The following is a 27,804-nucleotide window of genomic DNA, read 5'->3' as shown; positions in this document are numbered from 1 at the left end:
CTGGCGTAGCTTCAATTTCGGCTCCGGAATCACCCTTTGGTGTGTCATAGCTGAGGCTGGGGAGGACCGCGAGGCGCAGGATCGCTGGGCAAGGCCGGGCGGGCGGGACACAGCCAGTGCGCATGCGCACAACCCGGGCCCGGAAACAGCGCCGGGTCAGCCATGGCTGCGGCAGCCGAGGGCGTCTTGGCGACCCGGCGTGAGGAGCCCGCTCGAGGTACCCGGAATGGAAGTGGAGGAAGCGTCCGGTGGGGGACCCGGGGGTCCGTCTCGGGAGGGCGGGGTTGAGTTCACCTGGCAGGAACGGGCTGGTGGGAGGAGTGCACCTGTCTTCGGCGCGCGAGGGTTTGTCTTGTCAGGGCGACTGGGATGGTTTGGCGCGGGTGCCGGGTCTGGACGAGGGCGGTGCGAGGGAGCCGAGTTGGTGTGTCGGGTGGACAGGGACACAGGGAAGGACTTGAAATTACGGCCGTTGGCGGATGGAGCCGACTTGATGGGATGAAGGCTGGTGGAGGGATGCCGGCACAGGCTGCTTCGGCCGGATTCGCTCCCGGTGTTGGGCGGGACACTTAGTCATTCTCCCCTGGCCCAGACGATGCCGCCGTGGAGACAGCTGAGGAAGCAAAGGAGCCTGCTGAAGCTGACATCACTGAGCTCTGCCGGGACATGTTCTCCAAAATGGCCACTTACCTGACTGGGGAACTGACGGGTGAGGCGGGATCGGGGTTGATTCGGGTGCGGTTTGCCGCGGGAGGCCTGGGAGATGGTTAGCGGCGTCAGTCTGCAGCTCCCTTCCCACCCTGCATGCCCTGAGACAGGCCTGTTGGAAGTTTGGGGAGGTCACGAATGGGAGAGAAAGAGAACACAACTCTGCAGGCCTCGGTAATGTAGACTAACGAGAAAACAATAACAAAAAGAATTTTATATCCAGCAACATTAATCAAGAAGTGCTTCCTTGGGGAAAAGTGTATTTTGAGCAGGGTTGTGAAGGGAATTGTTGGTGGGAAAGGGGGAGATGGTAACAGCTAGTGAATGAGGTTGCATGTACAAGCAGTGTGTTTGGCCGAAGCAGAAGATATGTTTACTAGGATAAAGAAAAATGAAATTGAGGAACAGGAAGTGACCTGCAGATTCAGGGACTTATTAGGTTGTTCTGAGGATTTCTCAACCCACCCTTTGGGACATGACTAGGTTTTGATCGTTTTCAGGTGGACACATGACCTATGTGTTGAGGAGGATCAGAAAGTGAAGTCTGGGCCAGGCACGGTGGCTCACGCCTGTAATCCCAGCATTTGGGAGGCCGAGGCAGTGGATCACTTGAGGTCAGAAATTCCAGACCAGCCTGGGCAACATGGCAAAACACCGTCTCCACTAAAAATACAAAAATTAGGCTGGCGTGGTGGTGAGCACCTGTAATCCCAGCTACTGGGGAGGCTGAGGCAGGAGAATCACTGGAACCCAGGAGGTAGAGTTTGCAGGTTGCAGTGAACTGAGATCACACCACTGCACTCCAGCCTGGGTGACAGAGTGAGACTCTGTCTCAAAAAAGAAAGAAAGTGAAGTCTGGTCCAGTATAGCATCTCATAAACGTTTATTAAATTGTTTCACTTCTCCAGAAAATTACAGTAAGCTAAATTTGTGAACCAGAATCTATGAGAAAAGGCTTGATGCAGAATAGGAGGGGTTATGAATCTCCAATTAATTAATTAATTAATTAATTTTTTTTTAGAGATGGGTTTCACCTTGTTGGCCAGGTTGGTCTCAAACTCCTAACCTCAGGTGATCCACCCACCTCGGCCTCCCAAAGTACTGGGATTACAGGTGTGAGCCACCATACTCGGCCCCTAATTTCTTTTCTTTTCTTTCTTTCTTTTCTTTTTTTTTTTTTTTTGCTTTTTCTGTTTTTAAGAGACAGGGTCTCACTATGTTGCCTGGACTGGTCTTGAACTCCTGAGCTCAAGTGATCTTTTTTCCAAGTATTTTGGTTGATGGCACTACCCAGGCTTAAAACCCCAGATACAGTATCTACTTGAACAAGTCCTCAATATCTACTTGAACAAGTCCTATAAATTCCACTTCTCTAATGTTCTTCCACCCATGCTCTCCTTTCCATTCCTTTTACTGCCACTCTGCCTCAGATCTTTATTACTTTTCTTTTATTATTATTTTATATATATATAAATATATATATTATATTATTTTATTTTTTTAAATATGGATGAGAATGGTGGCTCATGCCTGTAATCCTAGCAATTTGGGAGGCTGAGGTGGGTGGATCACCTGAGGTCAGGAGTTTCAGACCAGCCTGGTCAACAGAATGAAGCCCCGTCTCTACGAAAAATACAAAAATTAGCCGGGTGTGGTGGCACATGCCTGTAATCCCAGCTGTTTAGAAGAATTGCTTGAACCTGGGAGATGGAGGTTATAGTGAGTTGTGATCGTGCCATTGCACTCCAGCCTGGGCGACAGAGGGAGACTCTGTCCTAAATGAATGAATGAGTGAGAGGAGGAACTACTGACCTCAAGTGTTCCTCCTGCCTCAGCCTCCCAAATTGCTGGGGTTACAGGTGTGAGCCACTGCACCCAGCTGTGATTCTTTAATTTATCAGCCTGATTATTTGTTTGTTTATTTTTAAGCAAGAGAAACCAAGTAACAAAATTTAGATTTTTGGCTTCTCTTTAATTCCAAAGATTTGGCACTGCTACCACCCACCCCTCCTCCTTCTTTCAAGGTTGTAATTGACTAGAGCTGAGTAGCTGCCTCTTTTAAAAGGACTGGTGATACCTAATTTGTCCTTACCACTTCCTGTTTTCTCCTCTTTACTGAGACCTAGTGTTGGGTGCCATTGATCACTATTCTCTCCTGTTATTTTTATTAGTAGCAGTACAGAAATGGTTTTCTGTACCAACGCCTCTATCAAAACTGGTAAATGCTGGGCTAAGAGGACCACATATTCCAAAAAGTAGGGGGAAGCATATTTCTTCATGGAAGTGGATAATTTTCTTGTGCATTTACTGTGCAAACACTTGGCTCACTTTACTCATTTACATTATCTTGCTGGCTTCTAGGTGTTTGAATACATGTCCCTTGTTTTATTTTATTTTATTTAGACGGAATTTTCACTCTTGTTGCCCAGGCTAGAGCGCAGTGGCACAATCTCAGCTCATTGCAACCTCCACCTGTCAGGTTCGAGCAATTCTGTCTCAGCCTACCGAGTAGCTGGGATTACAGGCACATGCCACCATGCCTGGCTAATTTTTTGTATTTTTAGTAGAGATGGGGGTTTGCCATGTTGGCAAGGCTGGTCTCGAACTCCCGACCTCAAGTGATCTGCCCACCTTGGCCTCCTAAAGTGCTGGGATTACAGGCATGAGCCGCAATGCCTAGCCGTGACCCCTTTTTTAGAGAGACTAATTCGATAGCAGTATAAATATGAGAGTACAGATATGGGCAAGAGAGACCAGAGACAGATGAGCGATAGTTCAGATGAAAAGTAATGAAGACACCAGGCACTGTGGCACATGCCTCTAATCTTAGCACTCTGGGAGGCAGGAGGATTCCTTGAGGCCAGTAGTTCGAGACCTGCCTGGTCAACATAGCTCAAGACTCCATCCTTGTAGTCTTGTCTTTTCCCCTGCCATCCAGAGATTACATGCACCAAGTAATAAAATAGTAATAATAAAAGAAAAGAAAAGTAATGAAGATCTGAGGCAGAGTGGTAATAAAAGGAATGGAAAGGAAAGCATGGGTGCAAGAACATTACAGAAGTAGAATTTGTAGGACTTGTTCAAGTAGATATTGAGGGATGAAAGCAGACCAAGATGTATCTGAGGTTTTAAGCCTGGGTGGTGCCATCAGCCAAAATAGCTGGAAAGAGGAACCATGTTTAGCATGAAAATGTTTTCAGTTTTGGGTTGGCTGCTCGTTGACATTACTAGGGAACTCAGGTGACTTGTACATGTGATTCCAGAGCTCAGAGACTGATCAGAGCAGAAGAAACAGATTTCAGTGTCACTTTCATAGTGGTGTGATTGGAGGCTATGCAGGATGAGATTGCCAAGGAAGAGCTTAGAAGTAGGTAAGAAAGCCTAGGCCCTGTTATCCAGTCTGGTGCAGTGGTGCAGTCTTGGCTCACTGCAACCTTCACCTAGCTTCAAGTGATTCTCCTGCCTTACTTACCCTCCTGAGTAGCTGGGACTACAGGCACATACCACCATGCCTGGCTAATTTTTGTATTTTTAATAGAGACGGGGTTTCACCATGTTGGCCAGGATGGTCTCAATCTCCTGACCCTGTGATCTGCCTGTCTCAGTCTCCCAAAGTGTTGTGATTACAGGCGTGAGCCACTACACCTGGCCTATATTTCCTCTTAAACTTTCTTTCTTTCTTTTTTTTTGAGATGGTATCTCACTCTGTCACCCAGGCTGGAGTGCAGTGGCATGATCTTGGCTCACTGCAACCTTCATCTCCCAGGTTCAAGCAATTCTCCTGCCTCAGCCTCCCAAGTAGCTGGGACTACAGGTACCTGCCACTGCACCCAGCTAATTTTTTTTTAAAATTTTTAGTAGAGACAGGGTTTCACTCTGTTGAACCAGGCTGGTCTCGAACTCATCACCTTGTGATCCATCCGCCTCAGCCTCCCAAAGTGCTGGGATTACTGGAGTAAGCCACCATGCCTGGCCAAATAAATACGCCAGTTTCTAGCACAACCCTGGGAATGCCCATAGGTATGTGCTACCCATGTAAATATCAGTTATGTGTTATAGCTGAGAAAAAGTTGAGAACTGATAGTTAAGGGGATCTGGTAGGAAAGAATCTGGCACAGAAGTCTAAGAAGAGCAGTTAGAGATTAGAAAATCAGTATAGTACAATACCATAGCAGCTAAAGGAAATGAGCATTTCCCAATGAGAAAGAGATCACTAGTGTCCGAGACCATGGATAAGAACTGAGCAAATGCCATGGATTTGGTGGTTAGCAGGGCACTGATGACCTTGGAGCATGTAATCTCTGGATGGTAAGGGCAAAGACCAGACTACAAGGATTTATGCAAGTAAATGATAAGGAAGAGGAAGTAGTGAGTGTCAGCTATTTTTTTCAAATTGTTTAGCAGTGAAGCTTCTTTGCTTTACTGAGCAAATGATATAGGTGTAGCAGAACAGAGGGAGTGCTTTTGATTTGAAGGAAATATGAATATATTGCTGTATAGAGAGGAAGGTGCCAGGAGAGAGGGAGAATTTGGAAATGGAAGTAAAGGAGATGATTGAAGAGAGGCCCTGAAGAAGTAGAAGTGTTTTGGATCAAGAGCACAAGAGGAGCAGGTTGTCTCAGGGAGAATAGGAACACTTCTGCCTCTTGGGAAGATATTAAGATCCAGAGCGGTTTAGAAGTAAGGCAGAGAGAAAAACCAACCAAACAAACAAAAAACAAAAAAAGAAGTAAGGCAGAGAGATTGAAGCAGCTTATGTTAATGGACTTGGCCTTTAAGAAAGTTGGAGTAGAGGCTATTTACTTTGAATGAGGTTGGGGAAAGAACTGAGGATATGAGAAGCAGATAGATGGTTTGGAAATGCCGCTGCATAAAATGCAATAGAGAATCATACATGGTAATGAATGAGTTACTAAGAAGTAGTGAGGTCCTAGCTGATAGTATATATATTGTATGTATATAAGTTAAATGTTTTCACGCTGTAGAAGTACCAAGACTATTTCACCTCCCTTTTCTTAAGACATGAGTTTATCATTTTCCTTTGTAACCATGATCCTGAACCTTCTGGATCTTGTTTGGTTTAAATAGTTTGCTGATTCTTGCCTGAATTTCTACTTAGACTTTCAGAGTACATAGGCTGAGTTATAAATGTCTCAAATTAAAAATGGCCCACTCATTTGACACATCCTAGATCCTGCCTTGGACTACCATTTAGCCTATACTCCCGTGTTCTAATGGTCACATCTTAAAGGCATCACATCTTCTGTTTAATTTTCAAGCCACCAGTGAAGACTATAAGCTCCTGGAAAATATGAATAAACTCACCAGCTTGAAGTATCTTGAAATGAAAGATATTGCTATAAACATTAGCAGGAACTTAAAGGACTTAAACCAGAAATGTAAGTAATAATATTTGTAATGAAGCATGTTTGTATTTAATGTTCTTTTGTGCTTGGGGCCATGGAAAAGAGGAAGGAACATGACAGTTTTGTCTTGTGGGAGCTTGTTTTCTTTCTTTTTTTTTTTTTTTTTTTTTGAGACACAGTTTTGCTCTTGTTACCCAGGCTGGAGTGCAATGGCGCGATCTCGGCTCACCGCAACCTCCGCCTCCTGGGTTCAGGCAATTCTCCTGCCTCAGCCTCCTGAGTAGCTGGGATTACAGGCACGCACCACCATGCCCAGCTCATGTTTTGTGTTTTTTAGTAGAGACGGGGTTTCACCATGTTGACCAGGATGGTCTCGATCTCTTGACCTCGTGATCCACCCGCCTCGGCCTCCCAAAGTGCTGGGATTACAGGCTTGAGCCACCGCGCCCGGCCGGGAGCTTGTTTTCTTAAAATGAATTCCAAATTTAAGATGAATTCTTCCATTCTGAGGATTAGCATGCTTTGGTGGTATGATTATTTTTGCTTCTAAATCTTGATTTTATCAGTTTATTCTTGGAAGGGGAGGGGGCCAGATTCTAATGAATTGATTTATAAATCCATAAAGCCATCACATCTTCTGATTATTCTATATGCAGAAAACCAAAAACTCTATAATGGAAAACACTAATTGGGAGTAGTCGAGAGTATTTTTCCATTGACTTACTGTATTTGTGTTCCTTGTTTCTAGGGTGCTCTTTCTTCGTATGGGAGTACCCAAGAAACAATCAGTAACAGAAAGCTTGCTCAAGGAGCAAGAAATGAAAAAGAACGGAAAATTAGTAGATGAGAGACACTGACTAAGTCTGGGCCACAGTCGTGCCTGATCAACTAGCTACTGTCTTCTAAAGCACCTGCCCTGCTAATGATCAGAATCATGCCACTCCACCTAATCTGTCGTAGCATAGATGGAGAGACACCAGCATTATTACTTTTCCACTCTTTTCCTATATTCCGTGTTGATACAACCATATAAACTTGAGGTTTTTCTTTGTTTTTAAAGATGCTGGACTGCAGCCTTATCTGGATCAGATTAACGTCATTGAAGAGCAGGTAGCAGCTCTTGAGCAGGCAGCTTACAAGTTGGATGCATATTCAAAAAAACTGGGTAACCATTTTATTTCTGTTTTGATGTAATAAAGAGTACCTCTTGCCAGCATGTCCTTAGTAAACATGATAGTTAACATTTATGGTGTGCCTACAGTGATCTATTAATCTTCACAAAACCTTAGTAATTTATTATTACATTAATAAAAATAACATTTCCTGATTACTTAATGATCTATCAGGCACTATTCTTAGTGCTTTGCACGTATTATGTTTTTTACCTTCTCAATAATCTGTGAGGTAAGTACATGATTTTTATCCCCATTTTGTAGGCAAGGAAACTGGTTTGAGGGGATAAGTAACTTGCTTAAGGACACAAAGCTAGTATATGGAAAAGCTAGTATATTTCTAAGCAGGTCTGTTTGTTTACAAAGCTCAAGTTTTTATTTGTGGTTGAGAAGGCCGGAGCACCTTTAATAATGTAGATAGGGGCCGGGCACGGTGGCTCATGCCTGTAATCCCAACACTTTGGGAGGCCGAGGCAGGTGGATCACCTGAGGTCAGGAGTTTGAGACGAGCCTGGCCAACATGGAGAAGCCTCATCTCTATAAAAAATAAAATAAAAGGCCGGGCACGGTGGCTCAAGCCTGTAATCCCAACACTTTGGGAGGCCGAGGCGGGTGGATCACGAGGTCAAGAGATCGAGACCATCCTGGTCAACATGGTGAAACCCCGTCTTTACTAAAAATACAAAAAATTAGCTGGGCATGGTGGCGCATGCCTGTAATCCCAGCTACCCAGGAGGCTGAGGCAGGAGAATTGCTTGAACCCAGGAGGCGGAGGTTGCGGTGAGCTGAGATCGCGCCATTGCACTCCAGCCCGGGTAACAAGAGTGAAACTCTGTCTCAAAAAAAAATAAATAAAAAATAAAATAAAATAAATTTTAAAAATGATAATGTAGATAAATATGTCTTAAATAGTTAGTTGAGGGTTTTCTTGAAGGATCACTTTTCCTTTGAGGAAGAAACTAGTATTTTTAGTGCTAGTGGCTTGCTAACTGGCTCTGGCTCTTATACACATGGTTAAAAGTAATGAGTTTAGTGGGTTTTTGGTTGTTGTCGTTTTGTTTTGTTTTTTTATAAGAGATGAGGTCTTGCTGTATCACCCAGGCTAGGGTGCATTGGTGTGATCATAGCTCACTGTAGCCTTGAATTCCTGGGCTCTAGTGATCCTCCTGCCTCAGCCTCCTGAGTAGCTGGGACTACAGGTGTGCGCCATCACATCTAGCTACTTTAAAAATTTTGTGTTTGAAGCAAGGCCTTGCTCTGTTGCCCAGGCTGGTGTCGAACTCGTGTCCTCAAGCAGTCCTCCCACCTCAGCCTCTCAAGTAGCTAGAATCACAGGCCTGAGCTACCACATCTGGCCTGAGTTTGTTTTTGTCCTAGATAACATTTACAGATTATTTTAGTTTCATCTTTTAGCAGGGTGGATGGACTACTTTAAGAGGGTAGTTTGTAGTAGGCTGGGATTTGATATGGGTGGTGATTAACCATCAGTTTCATTGTCTACAATTACATTTGGCCAATGATTACTGTGAACCTTACTGCACAGAAGGCAGAGGTAACCTTACCATGTAGAAGGTATCTTAGTTCACAGTAACCATTTGTGACAGAGTCCCTTTTTCTGTTAAAATTGTGAAACCAGGTGCTTTCATGGTTTTAACAGAAAAAATGGAATGTCACAATAAGAGGCTTATTTCCGTATCTTTCAAAATTGCTTTCCTGGAGAAAGGTATAAGGATAAGAACATAAAAGGGGAAACATACATTTATATCATCTAAGGGTTCCAATCTGGTTCCAGAGGGCACCTGGGACAGTGCTGAGAGAAGCAGTTTTTATTAAGGCTCCTGATAGGTCAAGTGACAAATCTGCCTCATCCTGGTGGAGCTGTCTAAGCAGCTGCTGTTGACAGGGTTAGGACTTGTAAACCTGGGTGAGCTTCTCAATTCTGGGTGTCTGTGCTTGACTTCTTCCAAGTTTTACAGATCAATGATCTGTATATTTGGACAGATGGTGAGATTGAAGCTAATAGATTTTTAGTGGAAATGCTAACTAAAAACTGTCTTTGTAAGAGCTACTTTAAAAGATGTAACTCTCTTTCATCCCTCACAGAAGCCAAATACAAGAAGCTGGAGAAGCGATGAGAAACTTATTTTTATGGGATAGAGCCTTTTTTTCAACATGGAAGAATGTTTTATAAAACCCGAATCCTGAGGCTGATGAATTGTGAAAACTCCTCAAAGGGAAACTATGCTGGTCATCCCAGGAACATCTCAACGTTGGAGTAAACTGGAGGACTGTGGCTATTCATGAACCTTCTTTGAGGCAGTATCCCTCAGAATCTCACACTTAAAACTACTTACCTTTTACTGGAATGCTTTGCCATATTCAGGACAGAGACTCTCTCAAAGTTCAGAATACAGCTGGGCTTGCCAGTGAAATGAAATGAGAGGACCTGTTTTCTCTGGTAGTGGATGAAGACTATATTATTTTCTTAAGTGGCTGGTTTTTTAGTTACTATGTAAAGGGTTGTTTTTTTCTGTTAATGATGCTAATGTGTTATAAACAAGATTCTAGATCTTAAAAGGAAAAGAAAACAAACTTGGTTCTTTGCAGTTTATCACCCTGTGAATGTCAGTAACTTACTTTTCATAATATTGCAAATAACATAAAATCTTAAAATAACTCCAAGCTGAGTCTTCTAGATTGAGCAGAAATGGTGAAAGGAATGTTGATAACTTGGTGTATGTGATGGCCCCTCTTGTTTATTTTCTATGTGAATCAGATTGACATGTGGCCGTTTTGGAAATGTGATGAAGACAAAGACTAGATGGGTATTTATCTTTATGTGTTGGGTGGGGAGGTGAGGATCGCCACTCATAAAGGATTTTATAAAATACCTTCCTACTGTGTGTTTAGTTTCGGGGGGGTCTTAGGGACCTAATCGACTTCTTTTCACGCTAAAGACATCAGCGAATGGGACATACTGAATGACCAGTCTAAGTTGAAAGATAGGCAGCCTTACCCAAAACACAAAGATACACTTAGGTTGATTGCATATTAGCAGCTGGGAAGGTGTCTGAGGTCCCCAGTTACATCTCTCAAATTCTTACTTCTCTTTCTGTCATTTCCCCTCTGTTCCAGACCAACATCATTTATCCTCTATTCTTCTGGACTGTTGCTGTGGTCTCTTCTCATCTTAACTGTTCCTCCAAATCACCCTTCACTGCTGCCAGAGCAATCTTAAAAATATAAACTGGCCATATTACTCCTGCTTAGAATCCTATAGTGACTTATCATGGCCTCTTTGAAAAAGCTGGACTTTTAGTATGCATACAAGTCCCTTTGTTTGTTTGTTTGTTTATAGACAGGGTCTCTTGTCACCCAGGCTGTATTGCAGTGGTGTGGTAATAGCTCCCTGCAGCCTTGACTCAACTGATCCTCGTACCTCAGCCGCCTGAATAGCTAGGACTACCTGCACACTCCCCCATGCCTTGCTAGTTATTTTTGGTACAGATGGAGCCTCACTATGTTGTCTTCATCCTCCCATCCCCACTACCTTTCCTGGCCTCTGGTAACCACCAATCTACCTCCATCTCCATAAGATCCAGTTTTTTAGCATCCACATGTGAGTGAGAACATGTAATTTGTCTTTTCTGTGCTTGGCTTAGTTCAGTCAACACAGTGACCATGACCAACAGTTTGATCCATGTTGCTGAGAATCACAGGATTTCATTCCTTTTATGGCTGAATGATCTTCCATTGTGTATGCACACACCACATTTTTCTTTACCCATTCATCCATTGACGGGCACTTAGGTTGATTCCATATTTTGGCTATTGTGAATAGTGCTGCAGTAAACATGAGAGTGCATATATCTCTTTGATACATTGATTCCCTTTCTTTTGGATACATACCCTGTAGTGGAATTTGCTGGATCATATTGTAAATATATTTTTAGTGTTTGGAGGAAACTTCATACAATTTTCCATAGTGGCTGTACTAATTTACATTCCTACCAACTGTGTACGAGAATTCTTTCTCTGCATCCTTGCCAGCATGTTGGTTCCTGTCTTTTTGACAGGAAATCTTAAGTGGTATGATATCTTATTGTTTTGATTTGCATTTCTCTGATGAGCATTTTTTTCTTATAGCTGTTGGCCATTTGTATGGCTTAAGAAATGTCTATTTTGATCTTTTGTCCCCCTCCTTATTTTTAATTTTTTTTTTTTAAAGAGATGAGTTCTCCTCATTATGTTGCACATGCTGGAATCACACTGGGCTCAAACAGTCCTGTTGGGGCTGAGGCTTGTAATCCCAGCACTTTGGGAGGCTGAGGCAGGTGGATCACCAGCGGCCGGGAGTTCGAGGCCAGACTGGCCAACATAGCAAAACCCCGTTTCTACTAAAAATACAAAAAATAGCCCGGCATGGTGGTGAGCACCTGTAATCTCAGCTACTTGGGAGGCTGAGGCAGGAGAATCACTTGAACCCTGGAGGTGGAGGCTGCAGTGAGCTGAGACTGCACCACTGTATTCCAACCTGGGTAACAGAGACTCCATCCCCCAACCCCTGTCCCCCCAAAAATCCTCCTGCTTCAGCCTTCTGAGTAGCTGGGACTGCAGGCAATCACCACCACATGTGACATTTGCCCATTTTAAAATATAATTATTTATGGTATTTTTGCTATTGAGTTGTTTGAGCTCCTTATTTTATTTATTCCAGTTATTAATACCTTGTCAGATGGATACTTTGCAAATATTTTCTCCCATTCTGTGGGTTGTCTCTTCACTTTGTTGATTGTTTCCTTTGCTGTGCAGAAGTTTTTTAGTTTGATATAATCCTGTTAGTCTATTTTTGCTTTTGTTGCCTGTGCTTTTGAAATCAAAAAATTTTTGCCCAGATCATTGTCTTGGAAGAGACTGTCCTTTCTTGATTGTATGTTTTTGGCACCTCATTGTATGTTCTATGTACTTTTGGTGCTAACATAAAATGAGTTGGCTGTAAATGCATGGATTTATATGCGAGTTTCTGTTCCATTGGTCTATGTGTCTTATTTTTATGCCAGTACCATACCGATTGGGTTACTATTGCTTTGTAGTAGATTTTGAGGTTGGGTAGTGTGATGCCTTCAGCTTTGTGCTTTTTGTTCAGGATTACTTTGGCTCTTTGGGGTCTTTTGTGGTTCTACATAGATTTTGTAATTTTTTTTTCTATTTCTATTTCTGTAGAGCAGTGGTTCCTAACCTTTTTGGCACCAGGGGCAGCTTTTGTGGAAGTCAATTTTTCCATGGGTGTGGGGGGAGCAGGGGGGGTGGATTTTAATGGTATGAACCTATTTATTGAAAATATTATTTCTTGCCTTTCTCAAATTGAAGACTGCAAAAAATAAAAGTGGTGCTTTATTGTCAAATTGAAGACTGCAAAAAATAAAAGTGGTGCTTTATTGAGTTGTCATTAACCTCGAGAGCAGTGGTGCTGCCTCTCCACACTCTGGAAACGGTGGAAACTGTGGCTGGCACATGCCACATCTATCCCACTGTGCTTTACAAAACAGTCCTGAAGCTTAGTCAAATAAAACAATAGTGTATGACATTTACATTAGAAAAAGAGAGCTGAGTGTAGGAATGGGGGGGATGGTTCGGGCGTCAGATTTTTTTTTTTTTTTTTTTTTTTCAGATGAAGTCTTGCTCTGTTGCCCAGGCTGGAGTGCAGTGGGGTGATCTCGGCTTATTGCAACCTCTGCCTCTCAGGTTCAAGTGATTCTCTTGCCTCAGCCTCTGAGTAGCTGGGATGACAGGAGTGTGCCACCACACCCGGCTTATTTTTGCATTTTTACAAGAGACAGGGGTTTCAAGTGCTGGTCAAGCTGGTTTTGAACTCCTGACCTCGTGATCTGCCTGCCTTGCCCTCCCAAAGTGCATAAGCCACCTCACCTGGCCTACATCAGATTCTTTGCCCTAGAACCCTCACATGCACAGATCACAATAAGGTTCTGGCCTCTATAAATAATCGAATGCCACCACTGATGTGACAGGAAGCAAGCTCAGGTGGTTATGCTCACTTGCCTACCACTCACTTCCTGCTGTGCATTCTGGTTCCTAACAGGCTACAGATGGATACTGGTCCATAGCCCAGGGTTGGGGGATCCTTGCTCTGGAGAATGCCGTTTGTATTTTGATAGGGATTGCATTGAACTATAAATTGCTTTAGGTAGTGTGGTCATTTTAACAATATTAATTCTTCCAATCCATGAGCATGGAATATCGTTCCCTTTTTTGGTGTGTTCTCTTTAATTGCTTTCATCAGTATTTTATAGCTTTTCTTGTATAGATCTTTCACTTCTTTGGTTAAATTGATTCCTAGGTAGTTTATATTCTTTGTAGCTATCGTAAAATGGGATTGCTTTCTTGATTTCTTTTTCAGATTGTTTGCTGTTGGTGCATGTAAATGCTACTGGTTTTTGTATGTTGATTTGGTATCCTGCAACTTTTACTGAATTCATTTATTATTTCTAACAGTCTTTTTTGTGCAGTCTTTTGGTTTTTCAATACAGATGAGTTTTTTTTGTTTTGTTTTGTTTTTGTTTTGTTTTTTAATACCAGTCAGGCCCCTCTGCTGTAGGACTGCTGAGGTCCACACAGATGGGTTTTAATATCTTACTTTTGTATCCTCTTCTTGGAATTATTACCTGCTCATGTTTGGCAAACTTCTCTTCTTCAAGATTCAGTCTTGAGTGCCACTCCTGAGCAGTGCTGTATTATTCAAAGAGTAGGAAAAAATGCATGCTTTTGTGACAGCAAAGCAGAGGCATCAGTGTTTATGAGGCAAGAAACGAACCAACGAAAAAGAGGCCTTGCAGAAGCTTTGGGAAAAGCCAGAACTTTGTAGTTTTGTTTGTTTGTTTGTTGAGACAGGGTCTTGGTCTGTCACCCAGGCTGGAGTGCAGTGGCAAGGTTATAGCTTACAGAAGCCTCTATCTCCTGGGCTCAAGTGATCCTCCCACCTCAGCCTCTGGAGTAGCTGGGAGTATAGGCATGTGCCACCCTGCTCAGCTAATTTTTTTTTTTTTTTTTTTTTAATTTGTAGTAGGGACAAGGTCTTGCTATGTTGCCCAGGTTGGTCTTGAACTCCTGGTCTCAAGTGAATCTCTTGCCTCAGCCTCCCAAAGTGCCGGGATTACGGGCATGAGCCAATGTGCCTGGGCTGTAGTTCTTCTTTAAACTTATTTTATGTTTTTTTTTTTTTTTTTTTTTTTTTTTTTTTTTTTTTTTTGAGGCGAAGTTTCGCTCTCGTTACCCAGGCTGGAGTGCAATGGCGCGATCTCGGCTCACTGCAACCTCCGCCTCCTGGGTTCAGGCAATTCTCCTACCTCAGCCTCCTGAGTAGCTGGGATTACAGGCACGTGCCACCATGCCCAGCTAATTTTTTTTTTTTTTTTTTTGTATTTTTAGTAGAGACGGGGTTTCACCATGTTGACCAGGATGGTCTCGATCTCTTGACCTCGTGATCCACCCACCTCGGCCTCCCAAAGTGTATTTTATGTTTTAATTAGTTTTGAATTATTTGGATGCCCTTGATGAGTCTTCCCTTCCCCACCGTCGTCAGGAACTCTCTCGTTTCCATTTCCTTACACACTTTTTTTCTACCATTTGGCCTGAGCCCTTCAAAAAGTCAGTATTATGAAAACTAAAACCAAAGAGGTAAGAGGGCTTTTGTAGATTAAAATAGACTAGAGACCAAACAAAATGCAAGTGTGAAACTTGATTGGATCTTGAATCAAAACAAGCCCCAAATATAAAATCAATTTAGGGGGACAAACGGTGAACTTTAAATATGGATGTATATTAGGCGATATTATTGAATTAATGTTACTTTTCTTAGATGTATTAATAGTATTATGGTTATGTAGAAGGCTGTCCTAATCTTATGCATACGGAGGTATTCCTGTTGTGTGCACGTAACTTTCAAATGATTAAGTAAGAATAGAAAGGCTTGGGCATTTTGATAGAAAGACAGCACAAGCAAATTTGGCAACATGCTGAGACTTACTAAATCAAGGTAATAACCATTATTCTTTTAACTTTTTCTTTTCTGGATTTATTTAATTTAATTAATTAATTTATTTTTGAGACGGAGTTTCGCTCTTGTTGTCCAGGCTGGAGTGCAATGGCTTGATCTTGACTCACTGCATCCTCTGCCTCCTGGGTTCAAGCAATTCTCCTGCCTCAGCGCCCCCCACCTCACTGGCTAATTTTTGTATTCTTAGTAGAGACGGGGTTTCACCATGTTGCCCAGGATGGTCTTGTACTCCTGACCTCAGGTGAGCCACCTGCCTTGGCCTCCTAAAGTGCTGGAATTACAGGTGTGAGCCACCGCGCCGAGCCTCTTTTAACTTTTTGATAGATTAAAAACTTACAAAAAATGTGGATAGAGGGGATCCGTCTTGCTCACTAGCCCGATATGGTTAGGTTAGGTTAGAACCCGACATTGTGCTCTGTATTTCTTAGTCGTTCACTCGCTTCAAATGCTCTGAAAAAAAATTTTTTAAGTCGTAATTGGAATCCTTTTGGTCACTTCCTTTCTCCCTCCACTCCTCACATTCCCTCTTGATTCTTCCTTGAAGCGCAACCACCTGAGAGAGGGTTCTGTCCCTCGGCGCTCTCCGTAAGTAAGTGAACAGTTATTGGCTGGAGCGCGCTGACGTCTGATTGCTGCGCGGTCGCACTTTTTCAAGGAGCGCGGATTCGCAGTCCCAATTTTAGGTGGGAGTCACAACCCACACTATTCGGACAGATGGCACAGAAACCGCTGCGCCTGTGAGTGACCCTGAATGGAAGCCTCTCTCTCTGTGTTTCTCTCGTGTGTGTATATGTAGGTGTCGACCCGGGCGGGAGCCTTTCCCGTAACAGGAAGGGAGAAGGAAAAGGCAGGGAGACACGGGGCTGCCGAGGAGCTTCGGTCACGTCTTTGCCTGGCCGGTGCTGAGCTCTTTTTCTTGTCTTTTCGCCTCTGAGGGGGTTTCTCCTGACGACACTCGTTGGAGAGGCGGAAGCTCCCAGAGTTAGGCCTCTTGCATCTTAGGGAGCAGTCCTGGCCTCTGACACATCCTTTCCCCTTCGTTTCTCCTGACCCCATTTATTCACCAAATACATCTTAACCATCGGATCCACTGATGGGCCCTGGACAGTGGTGGACAGAGAAGATAGGGGTTCTTCCCTGGCGCACGTTTTCCGGGGCGGGGTGTGGTGGTGGAGAAGAGAGGGCTTCATTCAACGAGTATTTATTGCAGAACTGCAGTGTGCCGGACATTGTGCTAGATGTTGCAACAGATGGAGTTCCTGTCTTAATGGAGCGTATAGTCTAGACTCTAGAGGGACGGGTACTAAGGATCCAGATAATGGCTGGGCACAGTGGCTCACACCTGTAATCACAGCACTTTCGGAGGCTGAGGTGGTCGGATCACTTGAGGTCAGGAGTTCGAGACCAGCCTTGCCAACATGGTGACACCCCATTTCTACTAATAATAAAAAAATTAGCCAGACGTGGTGACGCGTGCCTGTAATCCCAACTACTTGGGAGGCTGAGGCAGATCAGTCACTTGAACCCAGAGGCGGAGGTTGCACAGCGAGCCGAGATTGCACCACTGGACTCCAGCCTGGGTAACATAGCGAGGGTCCGTCAAAAATAAGAAGAAGAAGAAGAAGAAGAAGAAGAAGAAAAAAGGAATCCAGTTAAATGTAAAGTTACCATAGTGATAGGGACAGGTGCAGCGGCTCACACCTATAATCCCAACGACCCGGGAGGCTGAAGCAGGAGGATCGCTTGAGCCTAGGGATTCAAGACCAGCTTGGGCAATATAGCAAGGCCCCATCTCTACCAAAAAAAAAAAAAAAAAAAAATTACTCGGCGTGGTGGTGCCAGCTAATTGGGAGACTGAAGCGGGAGGACCACCTGAGCCTGGGGAGGTCGAGGCTGCAGTGAGCTGTGATCGTGTCACTACTCTCCAGCCTGGTTGACAAACTGAAACCCTGTTTCAGAAAAAAATTGCAATAGTGGTAAATTTTAGTAAGAAAAAGTTCGAGGTTCTGGGAGAGTGCATAAGAGGGGTATTTGGCTTAATGGTAGGAGTCAAGAAGACTTTTCAAGAAAGTTAGGATTGAGCCTTGGTAAATACAGTAATGCATTGCTTAACAGCAGGGTTATCTTCTGAGAAATGAATTGTTAGGCGATTTCATCGTTGTGGGAACATCCTTGAGTGTACTTACACAGACCTGGATGGTATGGCTTCCTGTACACCTAGGCCGTATTATTATAACCTGTTGCTCCTAGGCTGCAAAGCTGTACACCATGTTACTGTGCTGAATACTGTAGGCAATTGTAACATAACAGTATTTTTGTATTTAATATAGAAAGGGTACAGTGAAAATACTGTATATAGGAAAAATGGAAATACTGTATATATAAAATACTGTATATAGAGAAAATATATGTAGGACACATCATGAATGGAGTTTGCAGAACTGAAAATTTCTCTGAGTCGGTAAGAGGTGAGTGAATATATTACTTTACACTGTTGTAGACTTTATGAGTACTGTACACTTAATCTGTATTAAATTTATAGAAACATTCATATTCAACAATACACCTTAGTTTACTGTAGCTTTTACTTTACAAACTAAGTTTTTTTTAACCCTTTGACTCTCGTTATAAAACTTAGCTTAAGACACAAAACACATTGTACGGTGGTACAAAAATTTTTTTTTATATCCTTATTCTACAATCTTTTTTCTATTAATTTTTTTTTCATTTTATTTTTTAACTTTATTTATTTATTTTTTTTGAGACAGGGTCTCACTGTTGCCCAGGCTGGAGTACAGTTGTGTAATCATGGCTTACTGCAACCTCAGCCTCCTGGGCTCAAGTGATTCTCCCACCTCAGCCTCCTGAGTAGCTGGCATTAAGGCACAAGCCACCACACCTGGCTAATTTTTGTATTTTTTGTAGAGCTGTGGTGTTGCTATGTTACCCAGGCTGGTCTTGAACTCCTGGGCTCAAGTGAACCTCCTGTCTCAGCCTCCCAAAGTGCTGGGATTACAGGCATGAGCCACTGTCCCTGGCTTTAAACTTTTTTTTGTTACAAACTGAGACACAAACACACACATAAATCTAGGCCTACACAGGATCAGGATCATCAGTATTACTGGCTTCCACCTCCATATCTTGTCCCACTGGAAGGGCTTCAGTAGTAATATGCATAAAGCTGTCATCTCCTATGATAACAATGCCTGAGGCTCTTTTACAGTTAATTTTTTTTTCTTTCAATAAGTCGGAGTATACTTTAAAATAACAGTAAATAGTATAGCATAATAGCTGGGTGCAGTGGCTCATGCCTGTAATCCCAGCACTTTGGGAGGCTGAGGCATGCAGATCATGAGGTCAGGAGTTTGAGACCAGCCTGGCCAACATGGTGAAACCCTGTCTGTACTAAAAATACGAAAGTTAGCTATAGTCCCAGCTACTTGGGAGGCTGAGGCAGGAGAATCACTTGAACCCTGGATGTGGAGGTTACAGTGAACTGAGATGGGCCACTGCACTCCATCCTGGTGACAGAGCAAGACTCTGTCTCAAAAAAAGTCTATAGCATACTAAGTATTGTATATAAACCAATTATTGTCAAATATCTACTGTACATACTGTATGTGCTATACTTTTTATAACCACCAGCCCAGTAGGTTTGTTACTATACCAGCATTACCACAAACAAATGAGTAATATATTGCACTATGATGTTACAGATGGCTAGGAGGACATCACTAGGTGATAGGAATTTTTCAGTTTCATTATAATCTTAATGGGACCACTGTCATATGTAGTCCTTTGTTGACCAAAACATTGTTATATGACACATAACTGTATTTTTGTCTTTAACTTAAAAAGTTTACCAAAATGTTTAAGAACACCTTGGCATGGTTCAATTTTCATTTTGGAAAGTAGTTCTGGCTGCAATGTGGAGAACAAATCAGAGCCAAAGCAGAGAACAGCTGGAATTAGGTAGAATGATGGCAGAGGAAAAGTTGAGGGATTCAAGGTTTATTAGGCAAGTGAAATCAACAAGGCTTGTGATGGTTTAATTGTGAGTGAAAAGGAGTTGGCCCTGTTGGGTCATAGGTTTCTATATTTATTCAGTGGGATAGAGAACACTGGAAAAGGGCCCAGATGAGGAGCTGAGGTACCTCATGATGTATAAACTGGACATTGGATCTCACAGAAGCAGTGATAATTCCATGTGACAACTGTAATGGAAGAAATGCAGGATCATGTGGGAACACTCAAAATTGGTAACTGATAGGTATTAGAAGGCTTCCTAGAGGAGGTGGTGCTCAAAATATAAATAAAAGTGCTCTTAGTTTATGACAGAGCTTGCTTTGAAATGCTGTAATATGGTTTTCTAAGGGTTTGAGAAGGGGATGACTTCTGAGCCAGCCAGGAAGGCTTCAGAAATGTGCTAGACCTTGAAGGATGGGAAAAACTTAGATTCAGGATGGGTAGGGTGGGACTATTAGGTAGTTACCTCCACTAGGGAATGACAGAGGCAGAGAGTAATCAAATTCCAGTAGGTAAGGTTTCAGTTAAGAAAACTTGGAGAAAGCACTAGAAAGACGACTTGTCAGGACCTGTGGAAAGCTCTGGTTCCATAGGCAGTGGAGAACCGCTCAATGTTTTTGAGGAAAGAAGATTAAACTGATGACTAAATGTAGGATGCATAGGAAGAAGAGAAGGCATTAGATGAAATATAAGCATATTCTCTACTTTGAATCTAATGCTAGAGTCACTGTATTTTTCTCTGATCTTCCTTTGCCATAACAGGACTCAGTTGTTCAGCCTTGCGGTTACCCTCTGTTCCTACTTCTCCCTCATTTCCCATCCTACTTCTCCACTCCAGTTTGTTTTCAGATTCTAAATTTCTCATCTGTGCCTCTCCTCATCTTCGTTAGTCATTGCCCTTCTTGTTGATATTTTTGCTTATAATCACCTGTTCTTTCAGACCATCTTTTACTGTGACTAAAATGATCTTTCTAAAGCGGATAAGATTATGGCGCCGGGCATGGTGGCTCGCGCTGGGCGTGGTGGCTCACGCCTGTAATCCCAGCACTTTGGAAGGCCGAGGTGGGCAGATCACCTGAAGTCAGGAGTTTTGAGAGCAGTCTGGCCAAGACGGTGAAACCCCATCTCTATTAAAAATAAAAAATTAGCCAGGCATGGTTTTGGGCACCTGTAATCCCAGCTACTCAGGAGGCTGAGGCAGGAAAATCACTTGAACCCAGGAGGCAAATGTTGCAGTGAGCAAAGATTACACCATTGCACTCCAGGCTGGATGACAGAGTGAGACTCCATCTCAAAAAAAAAGTATTATGTCACTATCCTGCTTGAAAATGTTTGGTGAGGCTGGACACAGTGGCTCATGCCTGTAATCCCAGCACTTTGGGAGGCAGAGGTGGGCAGATGAGTTTGAGACCAGCCTGGGCAGCATGGTGAAACTTCATTTCTACTTGAATAAAAAAAGAAAGAAAGAAAAAGCCAGGTGTGGTTGCACATGCCTGTGGTCCCAGCTAGTTGGGAGGCTGAGGTAGGAGGATCGCTTGAGCCAGGGGGTGGGGGTTAGAGGCTCCAGTGAGCCAAGGTCATGCCACTGCAGTTTAACCTGGGTGACAGAGTGAGACCCTGTCTCAAAAAAATATATAGATAGATAGATAGATAGATAGATAGATAGATAAATATATATATATCTATATATAGATACACACACACACACACACACACACACACACACACACACGTCGCTGGGTGCGGTGGCTCATGCTTGTAATCCCACCACTTTGGGAGGTCGAGGTGGGTGTATCACCTGAGGTCAGGAGTTTGAGACCAGCTTGGCCAACATGGAGAAACTCCGTCTCTACTAAAAATACAAAAACTCAGCTGGGTGTGGTGGTGCATGCCTGTAATCCCAGCTACTTGGGAGGCTGAGGCAGGAGAATTGCTTAAACTTGGGATGTAGAGGTTGCAGTGAGCACAGAGATTGCACCATTGCACTCCAGCCTGGGTAATAGAGTGAGACTTTGTCTCAAAAAAAAAAAAAAAAAAAAGTTGAGCTGGACAATAAAAGCACATCAGAAAGACACATTTACAAAACAATAAAATTTTAACGTTTCAAGATGAGTTAAAACACATTAAGAAAATTATACGAGCCATGGGAAAACCATGTAAAACAGAATTAGAAAAACTCAGAAATGAGAGGATAGTAAAAGTCACTTCACAATCTAGGGCCAGTTTACCTTATCATCAGCTCTTGCCGTTTTGTACCTCCTACCCCGTAATTTGACACATACCTCCTGTGGTGCCCTTTTCTTACAGATTTATAATGATTAGAGTGTCTTCCTTTCCTTGATTATAAACTCTTTGAGGCTTAAACCGAGTCTTCCTCCACCTTGTACTGCCAACATGTTCTTGGCATAGTTTACTTGGCATATTGTACTTCACAAATTTTAAGTATCCAGTACCTTTTTACCAAGTGAATGACTGAAGCTCTGTAATAAGATAGTAGGAGTCAAAATAAAAAGGATAGAATGAATGTGAAAGATGTTTGAAAAAAGGAATTGATGGGACTTGGTGACCGGATCAGGGATTTTTGATACTTGTTGGCCATGTCAGCCATAGACATGTCCACAAAACTTAGGAATGAGGAGAAGCTGGCTCAGTTGTGGAGTAAATGATAAGCTAAAGTTTAGATATGGCGAGTGGGAGGCATTGGTGAGACTCTTAGTGGATCTGCCCAGTGCACTGAACCTTGTAAGGTAACTGCAGAGAGACTAGATCATCTATCTATCTAATCCATCCAAAAGACTAGTATATAGGAAACCTGGCAGGCCCATTTGTTCCTGAATTGCTGTAATCTCAAATCTGTTAATCTCTTTCTTTGCAGCTTGGCTTGTGGAGATGTTGAAGGAAAGTTTGATATTTTATTCAATAGAGTTCGAGCAATTCAGAAGAAAAGTGGAAACTTTGATGTAAGACGTTTGTTTTTACTGAATTTAATTTTACCTTTGTAGTCATAAATAAAAATAAAGTTTGAGCTCCTTTAGGTCTTGATTGAATACATACTCACCATTTTTGTTAAATTGAGTTCCCTTCATGAGCATAGGAACTCAGGAGCTTCTGAGTGGTTGGGGGAGGGAGACCTGTTTACTATTTACTATTGACCTTTATGTTTTTTGAAGTTGAATCTTGTTACTTTATCACTGTACAAAAAAACTGAAAACAGACTAGCAACACTTCCCTAAGTGATTCTGACCCCTAGGTTTGTGAGGCACAGATCTATTTTATGAATGTGGTATGGGTTAAGTCAGATAACATACATGCCAGTGCTTCACGAGCTTAAGAGCCCTATATGAATGTTGTATATAGTTGCCAGCTAGACTGTAAACTCCTAAGAGTGCAGAAGAGAGTATTCCAAGTATGAGGATAATTTGTTCATTGGGTTAAAGGTTGAGTAAAGACAACAGGCAGGAAATGTGTTTTTTATGCCCTGTATTTCTAAGAGTTTCTAATATTTTAAATTTTTTTGTTTCACATGGGGATTCTTTAAAGATCTATTTCTCTGTGACTGTATATTCCAGGGAAGGATACGTGGAGAGAGCTGAGTGGTAGAGTGGGACTGGGAATATTTGAGGAGCACTTGAATTCTAACTTGTTTTACAAGTTTAGTTCCTTGACTCTCTCTTACCCATCTCTAACTTGAATTTGACAGCCAGAGAGCCAAAACTTAATAATTCGTAGAATCAGTAACTATTACAATTGCTGCTAAAGAATTGTATATTGAAATCTGCAAATGGATTGAGAATAAAAAACTGATTTGAAACTATTAAATAACTAATTAAATGTTACTATCAATTATGTACTGTTTGGTATTTTAAAATCTTATATATCTGTTTAAAAAACTCATTTTAGCTGCTGTTGTGTGTAGGAAATTTCTTTGGCTCCACCCCAGATGCTGAATGGGAGGAGTATAAGACTGGCATCAAGAAAGGTATAGAAATTATTTTTATTTAACATATGATTTCTAATAAAATTTCAAGGGCCACAGTTCTTTCTGAGTTGTTTTTCATTATTTAAGAATTTCCTGGCTGGGCGCTGTGGCTCATGCCTGTAATCCCAGCACTTTGGGAGGCCAAGGCAGGCGGATCACCTGAAGTCAGGAGTTCGAGACCAGCCTGGCCTACGTGATGCAACCCCGTCTCTACAAAAAATAGAAAAATTAGCTGGGCATGGTGGTGCACACCTGTAATCCCAGCTCCTCAGGAGATTGAGGGAGCAAAATTACCTGAACCGGGGAGGCAGGGTTTGCAGTGAGCCAAGATTGTGTCACTGCACTCCAGCTTGGGTGACAGAGCAAGGCTCTGTCCTCAAAAAGAAAAAAAAAAAGTTAAGCTACAAGGTTTTGTGTAGTATATCCTTAGTGGACAGCACTTCTGCATTTAGGATTGCTATGTGGGGAATGTGAATGCATAGACTATTTGCTATAATATATTTTTCTATAGAGAAGCATTTCTCAAGTTCTGAAGCAGATCTGATAACTGTATGGTGTCATGTCTGTTTCCTTCACTAGCTCCTATTCAGACATATGTGCTTGGTGCTAATAACCAGGAAACAGTAAAATATTTCCAGGATGCTGATGGATGTGAATTAGCTGAAAACATTACTTATCTGGGTAAGCTGATATTTCTTATATTTGTTTTGTTTTGTTTTTTTGAGATGGAGTCTTGCTCTGTTGGCCAGGCTGGAGTACAGTGGTGTAATCTTAGCTCACTGCAACCTTCACCTCCCATGTTCAAGTGATTCTCCTGCCTCAGCCTCCTGAATACCTGGGATTACAGGCACTTGCCACCACCACGCCTGGCTAATTTTTAGTATTTTTAGTTGAGATGGGGTTTCACTGTGTTAGCCAGGATGGTCTTGATCTCCTGACCTCGTGATCTACCCACTTTGGCCTCCCAAAGTGCTGGGATTACAGGTGTGAGCCCCTGTGCCTGGCTGATATTTGTTGTATTTGTAATGAACATAATATAATGTTCTCAGGAATTAGTCTCCCAGCAAATTTTTGGCTAGATTTTTCGTTGTTGACAGCCTGAGATAATGGGAGTTGGAGGGTTCTTTCCCAAAGTCTGTATATGTGCTGCTATGCCCTTAGGACAATGCCCATAGGATGTTGGCATTTTTCCTTTATTATCTCTACCACTTAGCCCCAATCTTGTTGTGTTCCCACAACCCAGTACATACTTGTTTAGCCAAGTAAAGAGATAAACTCCTTGTCTACAGTATATGAAATACTTAAGGAATAAACTATGTTCAAATAAAGGAAATGTCATGTATGTGGCCTTACCATACAATCTTGGTAGATACATACAGCTTACTTGTTGATTAGGCTCCCACCTAGTGATAGCTCTAGGTTTCACTCTAAGGTTTTGGCAACTCAAGTTTTTAATGCTATTCTTTCGGGTTTTTTACTCTGCTTTTTCTGGTTCCAGGTACACTCTTCGGTTCCTGCTTAAAGTTATTTCCTCCACAACCCTCTCTATTGCTTTTAAGTGGCTCTTTCAATGTCTGGCCATTTTCAAAACCACTCTTAAATTTTGCTTTTATTCCCCATCCCCCCACTCTGCCATCTGCTGGTCTGCTGCCTCTTAGATCATTCAACTCATTTTTTTCTCTAGAAAGCTTCTGCATTTCCTTTGCTGTAAATGTCTCTCTCTCCTTCCCTGTCATAGTTCATCTTGGCATTAATCTCTGTTTGGCTATGGCCCTCATGTTAGCAGTCTTATTTTGCACTAATTCTATGGGGCTTCTTTAAACAAAAATTGAAGGAAGAACTTTATTTGTTGTTGTTGTAATATGGAACTCTTCATGAATTTGCATGTCATCCTCGGTCAGGTGCCATGCTAATATTCTCTCTGTCTTTCCAGTTTTAGTATATGTGCTGCTGAAGTGAGCACTGTTTATTTTTATTTTTATTTTTATAATTTTTTTTTGAGACGGAGTTTTGCTCTTGTTGCCCAGGCTGGAGTGCAATGGCACAGTCTCGGCTCACTGCAGCCTCTGCCTCCCGGGTTCAAGTGATTCTCCTGCCTCAGCCTCCTGAGTAGCTGGGATTACAGGCATGCGCCACCATGCCTGGCTAATTTTTTTTGTATTTTTATTAGAGACAGGGTTTCTCCAGACTGGTCTCGAACTTCCAACCTCAGGTGATCCGCCTGCCTCGGCCTCCCAAAGTACTGGGATTACAGGCATGAGTCACCGCACCTGGCCTGTTTTTTATTTTTAACTACAGGTATGAGATACACATTTTGAAATTCTGTTGTAGATTTTAACATGGGCCTGACTTATGGCAGTTCTTGTTAATAATTTTTAGATTTGGATTAAGGGCGTTACTGTAGATATTTGGCAGCCATTTTACTATGTAAATTTAGTGTTAGGAGTAGAAAGAGCAGCTGAGGTACTTGGGTTATTTCTGTGAAATAGATTTTTTGGATCCAGTAGGAGGATCAAGCAAGGAACTTGGTAGTGAACATGAGATGGTGAGCTTGAAGTACTGGCAGGACATTCAACATATAGTTGGAAGTGAGAGTTCTTGTTTTCTTGAGATGGAGTTTTTCCCCAGTTGGACTGCAATGGCACAGTCTCGGCTCACTGATCTCTGCCCCCTGGGTTCAGGCAATTCTCCTGCCTCAGCCTTCCGAGTAGCTGGGATTATAGGTGTGTGCCACCATGACTGGCTAATTTTGTATTTTTTAGTAGAGACAGGGTTTCACCATGTTGTTCAGTCTGGTCTCAGACTCCTGACCTCACGTAATCCAACTGCCTTGGCCTACCAAAGTGCTGGGATTACAGGCATGAGCCACCTTGCCCAGCCCGAGAGTTCTTTCTAGAGCAGGCGTCCCCAAACTTTTTACACAGGGGGCCAGTTCACTGTCCCTCAGACCGTTGGAGGGCTGCCACATACTGTGCTCCTCTCACTGACCACCAGTTAAAGAGGTGCCCCTTCCTGAAGTGTGGCGGGGGGCCAGATAAATGGCCTCACGGGGCCGCATGCAGCCTGCGGGCTGTAGTTTGGGGACGCCTGTTGTAGAGTATCAATGTTGAAGAGTATAGACTTTGGGGAGTTGGTCCCATAATGATGGAAAACAGAGCTGAGAAGAGGATCAAATTATTAAGGAAGAAATACAATCAGAAGGGTAGCAGGTAGATGATAGTACCTTGGTGGGTAGGAATGGAATGGTATATCTTCATCTAGGGGGTAGGAAAAGAGACATAAAAGTACTTAGGGTACTGTTTGAGAGGTAAAGATATTGTCAACTTCATAGAATAGTGAAGAGAACATAGTTTCAGGAGAACACAGGCATATATAGGGTGACCTTTAAGACAGTGATAGGAGAGGGAAACTGATTGCAGTGGGTTAAGGAACTAATTAAGAGGTAAAGTAGGCCAGGCGCAGTGGCTCACGCCTCTAATCCCAGCACTTTGGGAGGCCACGGTGGGTGGATCACGAGGTCAAGAGATCAAGACCATCCTGGCCAACATGGTGAAACCCTATCTCTGCTAAAAATACAAAAATTCGCTGGGAATGGTGGCGCATGCTGGTAGTCCCAGCTACTTGGGACACTGAGGCAGGAGAATTGCTTAAACCTGGGAGGCAGAGGTTGCAGTGAGTCGAGATTGTGCCACTGCACTCCAGCCTGGCGACAGAGTGAGACTCTGTCTCAAACAAACAAACAAACAAAAAAGAGGTAAAGTACTTAGCACGGACTACTCTTCAGAAATTCAAAACTAAAGAGGAGGAAGTTTCTTAGTATGTGTATTCATTTTGGATGGCTGAGCATGTTTTCTTCTGAACAGAGAGAGCCAGCTAAGGAGACTCATTAGATGAAAGGGAGGTGAAAATTGATGGAGCAAGGTCTTGGAGGCAACAGGAGGGATTGGAAACATGGCCACAAGCCAGGAATAACCCTAGAAGAGAATAGAGTCTCTAAATTTTCCTAAACACTCGCTCTTTCCAAATGTTTTCCTTCACTTGGAAGTTGCTGCCTGCCGGAAGAATGCATCTTTTCTAGACTATAGCTTCCTTTGAACTGTATGTTTCTTCTCATTGCTTTTTCCTGTGTGCAGATGTCTGGGTTTAAGTCCATGTAGAGTCTTCTCTAGAAGGCAGAAAGCCTTTTTCCTAATCTTCTCTTCCTGAGTTTTTCCAGTAATATTGTAAGGCACCTTGCGTAAACAGACTGGCCCGTGGGTTCCAGCAGCCTCCATGTAGGGCTGTTCATACTTACTGAACAGGAATACTGTTGTAGCCATTCACCATTGATACCTAACAACCAGAAGGGAGCTGCCGGAGCGTTTACACTTAAGACATGTAAAATGGCAGGGACGTAGGAGACTCATGGGAGATTCATCCCCATATTGATGGCTTTTCATTCTGCAATTTTGACTAAAATTTGTTCATTTTATTTTGAAC

General features: G+C 42.7%; 2 protein-coding genes and 1 non-coding gene across 6 annotated transcripts in view; 2 read left to right on the top strand and 1 right to left on the bottom strand.

Moving 5' to 3' along the window:
• The first annotated feature begins 115 nt into the window (after positions 1 to 115).
• Positions 116 to 10,134, top strand: BLOC1S2 (biogenesis of lysosomal organelles complex 1 subunit 2). Of its 2 annotated transcripts, none has more exons than XM_003922303.4 (5): positions 116 to 217; positions 593 to 709; positions 5,988 to 6,107; positions 7,135 to 7,239; positions 9,350 to 10,134. In XM_003922303.4, the coding sequence occupies exons 1-5, from the start codon at positions 163 to 165 to the stop codon at positions 9,379 to 9,381; spliced, it is 429 nt and encodes a 142-aa protein (XP_003922352.1). In that variant the 5' UTR covers positions 116 to 162; the 3' UTR covers positions 9,382 to 10,134. The 2 variants fall into 2 exon arrangements, with proteins under 2 accessions (XP_003922352.1, XP_010331489.1); XM_010333187.3 differs by having other exon boundaries at positions 164 to 248.
• A 5,828-nt stretch (positions 10,135 to 15,962) lies between these two features.
• CWF19L1 (CWF19 like cell cycle control factor 1) overlaps positions 15,963 to 27,804 on the top strand; it is a 34,526-nt gene continuing 22,684 nt past the window's right edge. For all 3 annotated transcript variants that reach the window (XR_012512919.1, XM_010333189.3, XM_074382749.1), the window contains exons 1-4: positions 15,963 to 16,057; positions 22,222 to 22,306; positions 23,247 to 23,325; positions 23,905 to 24,006. Coding sequence is in view for 2 of the 3 variants with exons in the window: in XM_010333189.3 (XP_010331491.1) it covers positions 16,035 to 16,057; positions 22,222 to 22,306; positions 23,247 to 23,325; positions 23,905 to 24,006 (289 nt within the window). In the remaining variant the exon portion in view is untranslated. The remainder of the gene's footprint in view (positions 16,058 to 22,221; positions 22,307 to 23,246; positions 23,326 to 23,904; positions 24,007 to 27,804) is intronic.
• On the bottom strand, positions 25,182 to 25,288 carry LOC120362621 (U6 spliceosomal RNA). Its single transcript, XR_005578473.2, has one exon. It is a non-coding gene; the product is annotated as a U6 spliceosomal RNA (small nuclear RNA).

Source organism: Saimiri boliviensis, chromosome 12 (genome assembly GCF_048565385.1).
Source record: "Saimiri boliviensis isolate mSaiBol1 chromosome 12, mSaiBol1.pri, whole genome shotgun sequence".
NCBI classification, from domain to species: Eukaryota; Metazoa; Chordata; class Mammalia; order Primates; family Cebidae; genus Saimiri; species Saimiri boliviensis.
Note: the sequence above shows the minus strand (reverse complement) of the source record. Positions and strands in the feature narration are given on the sequence as shown.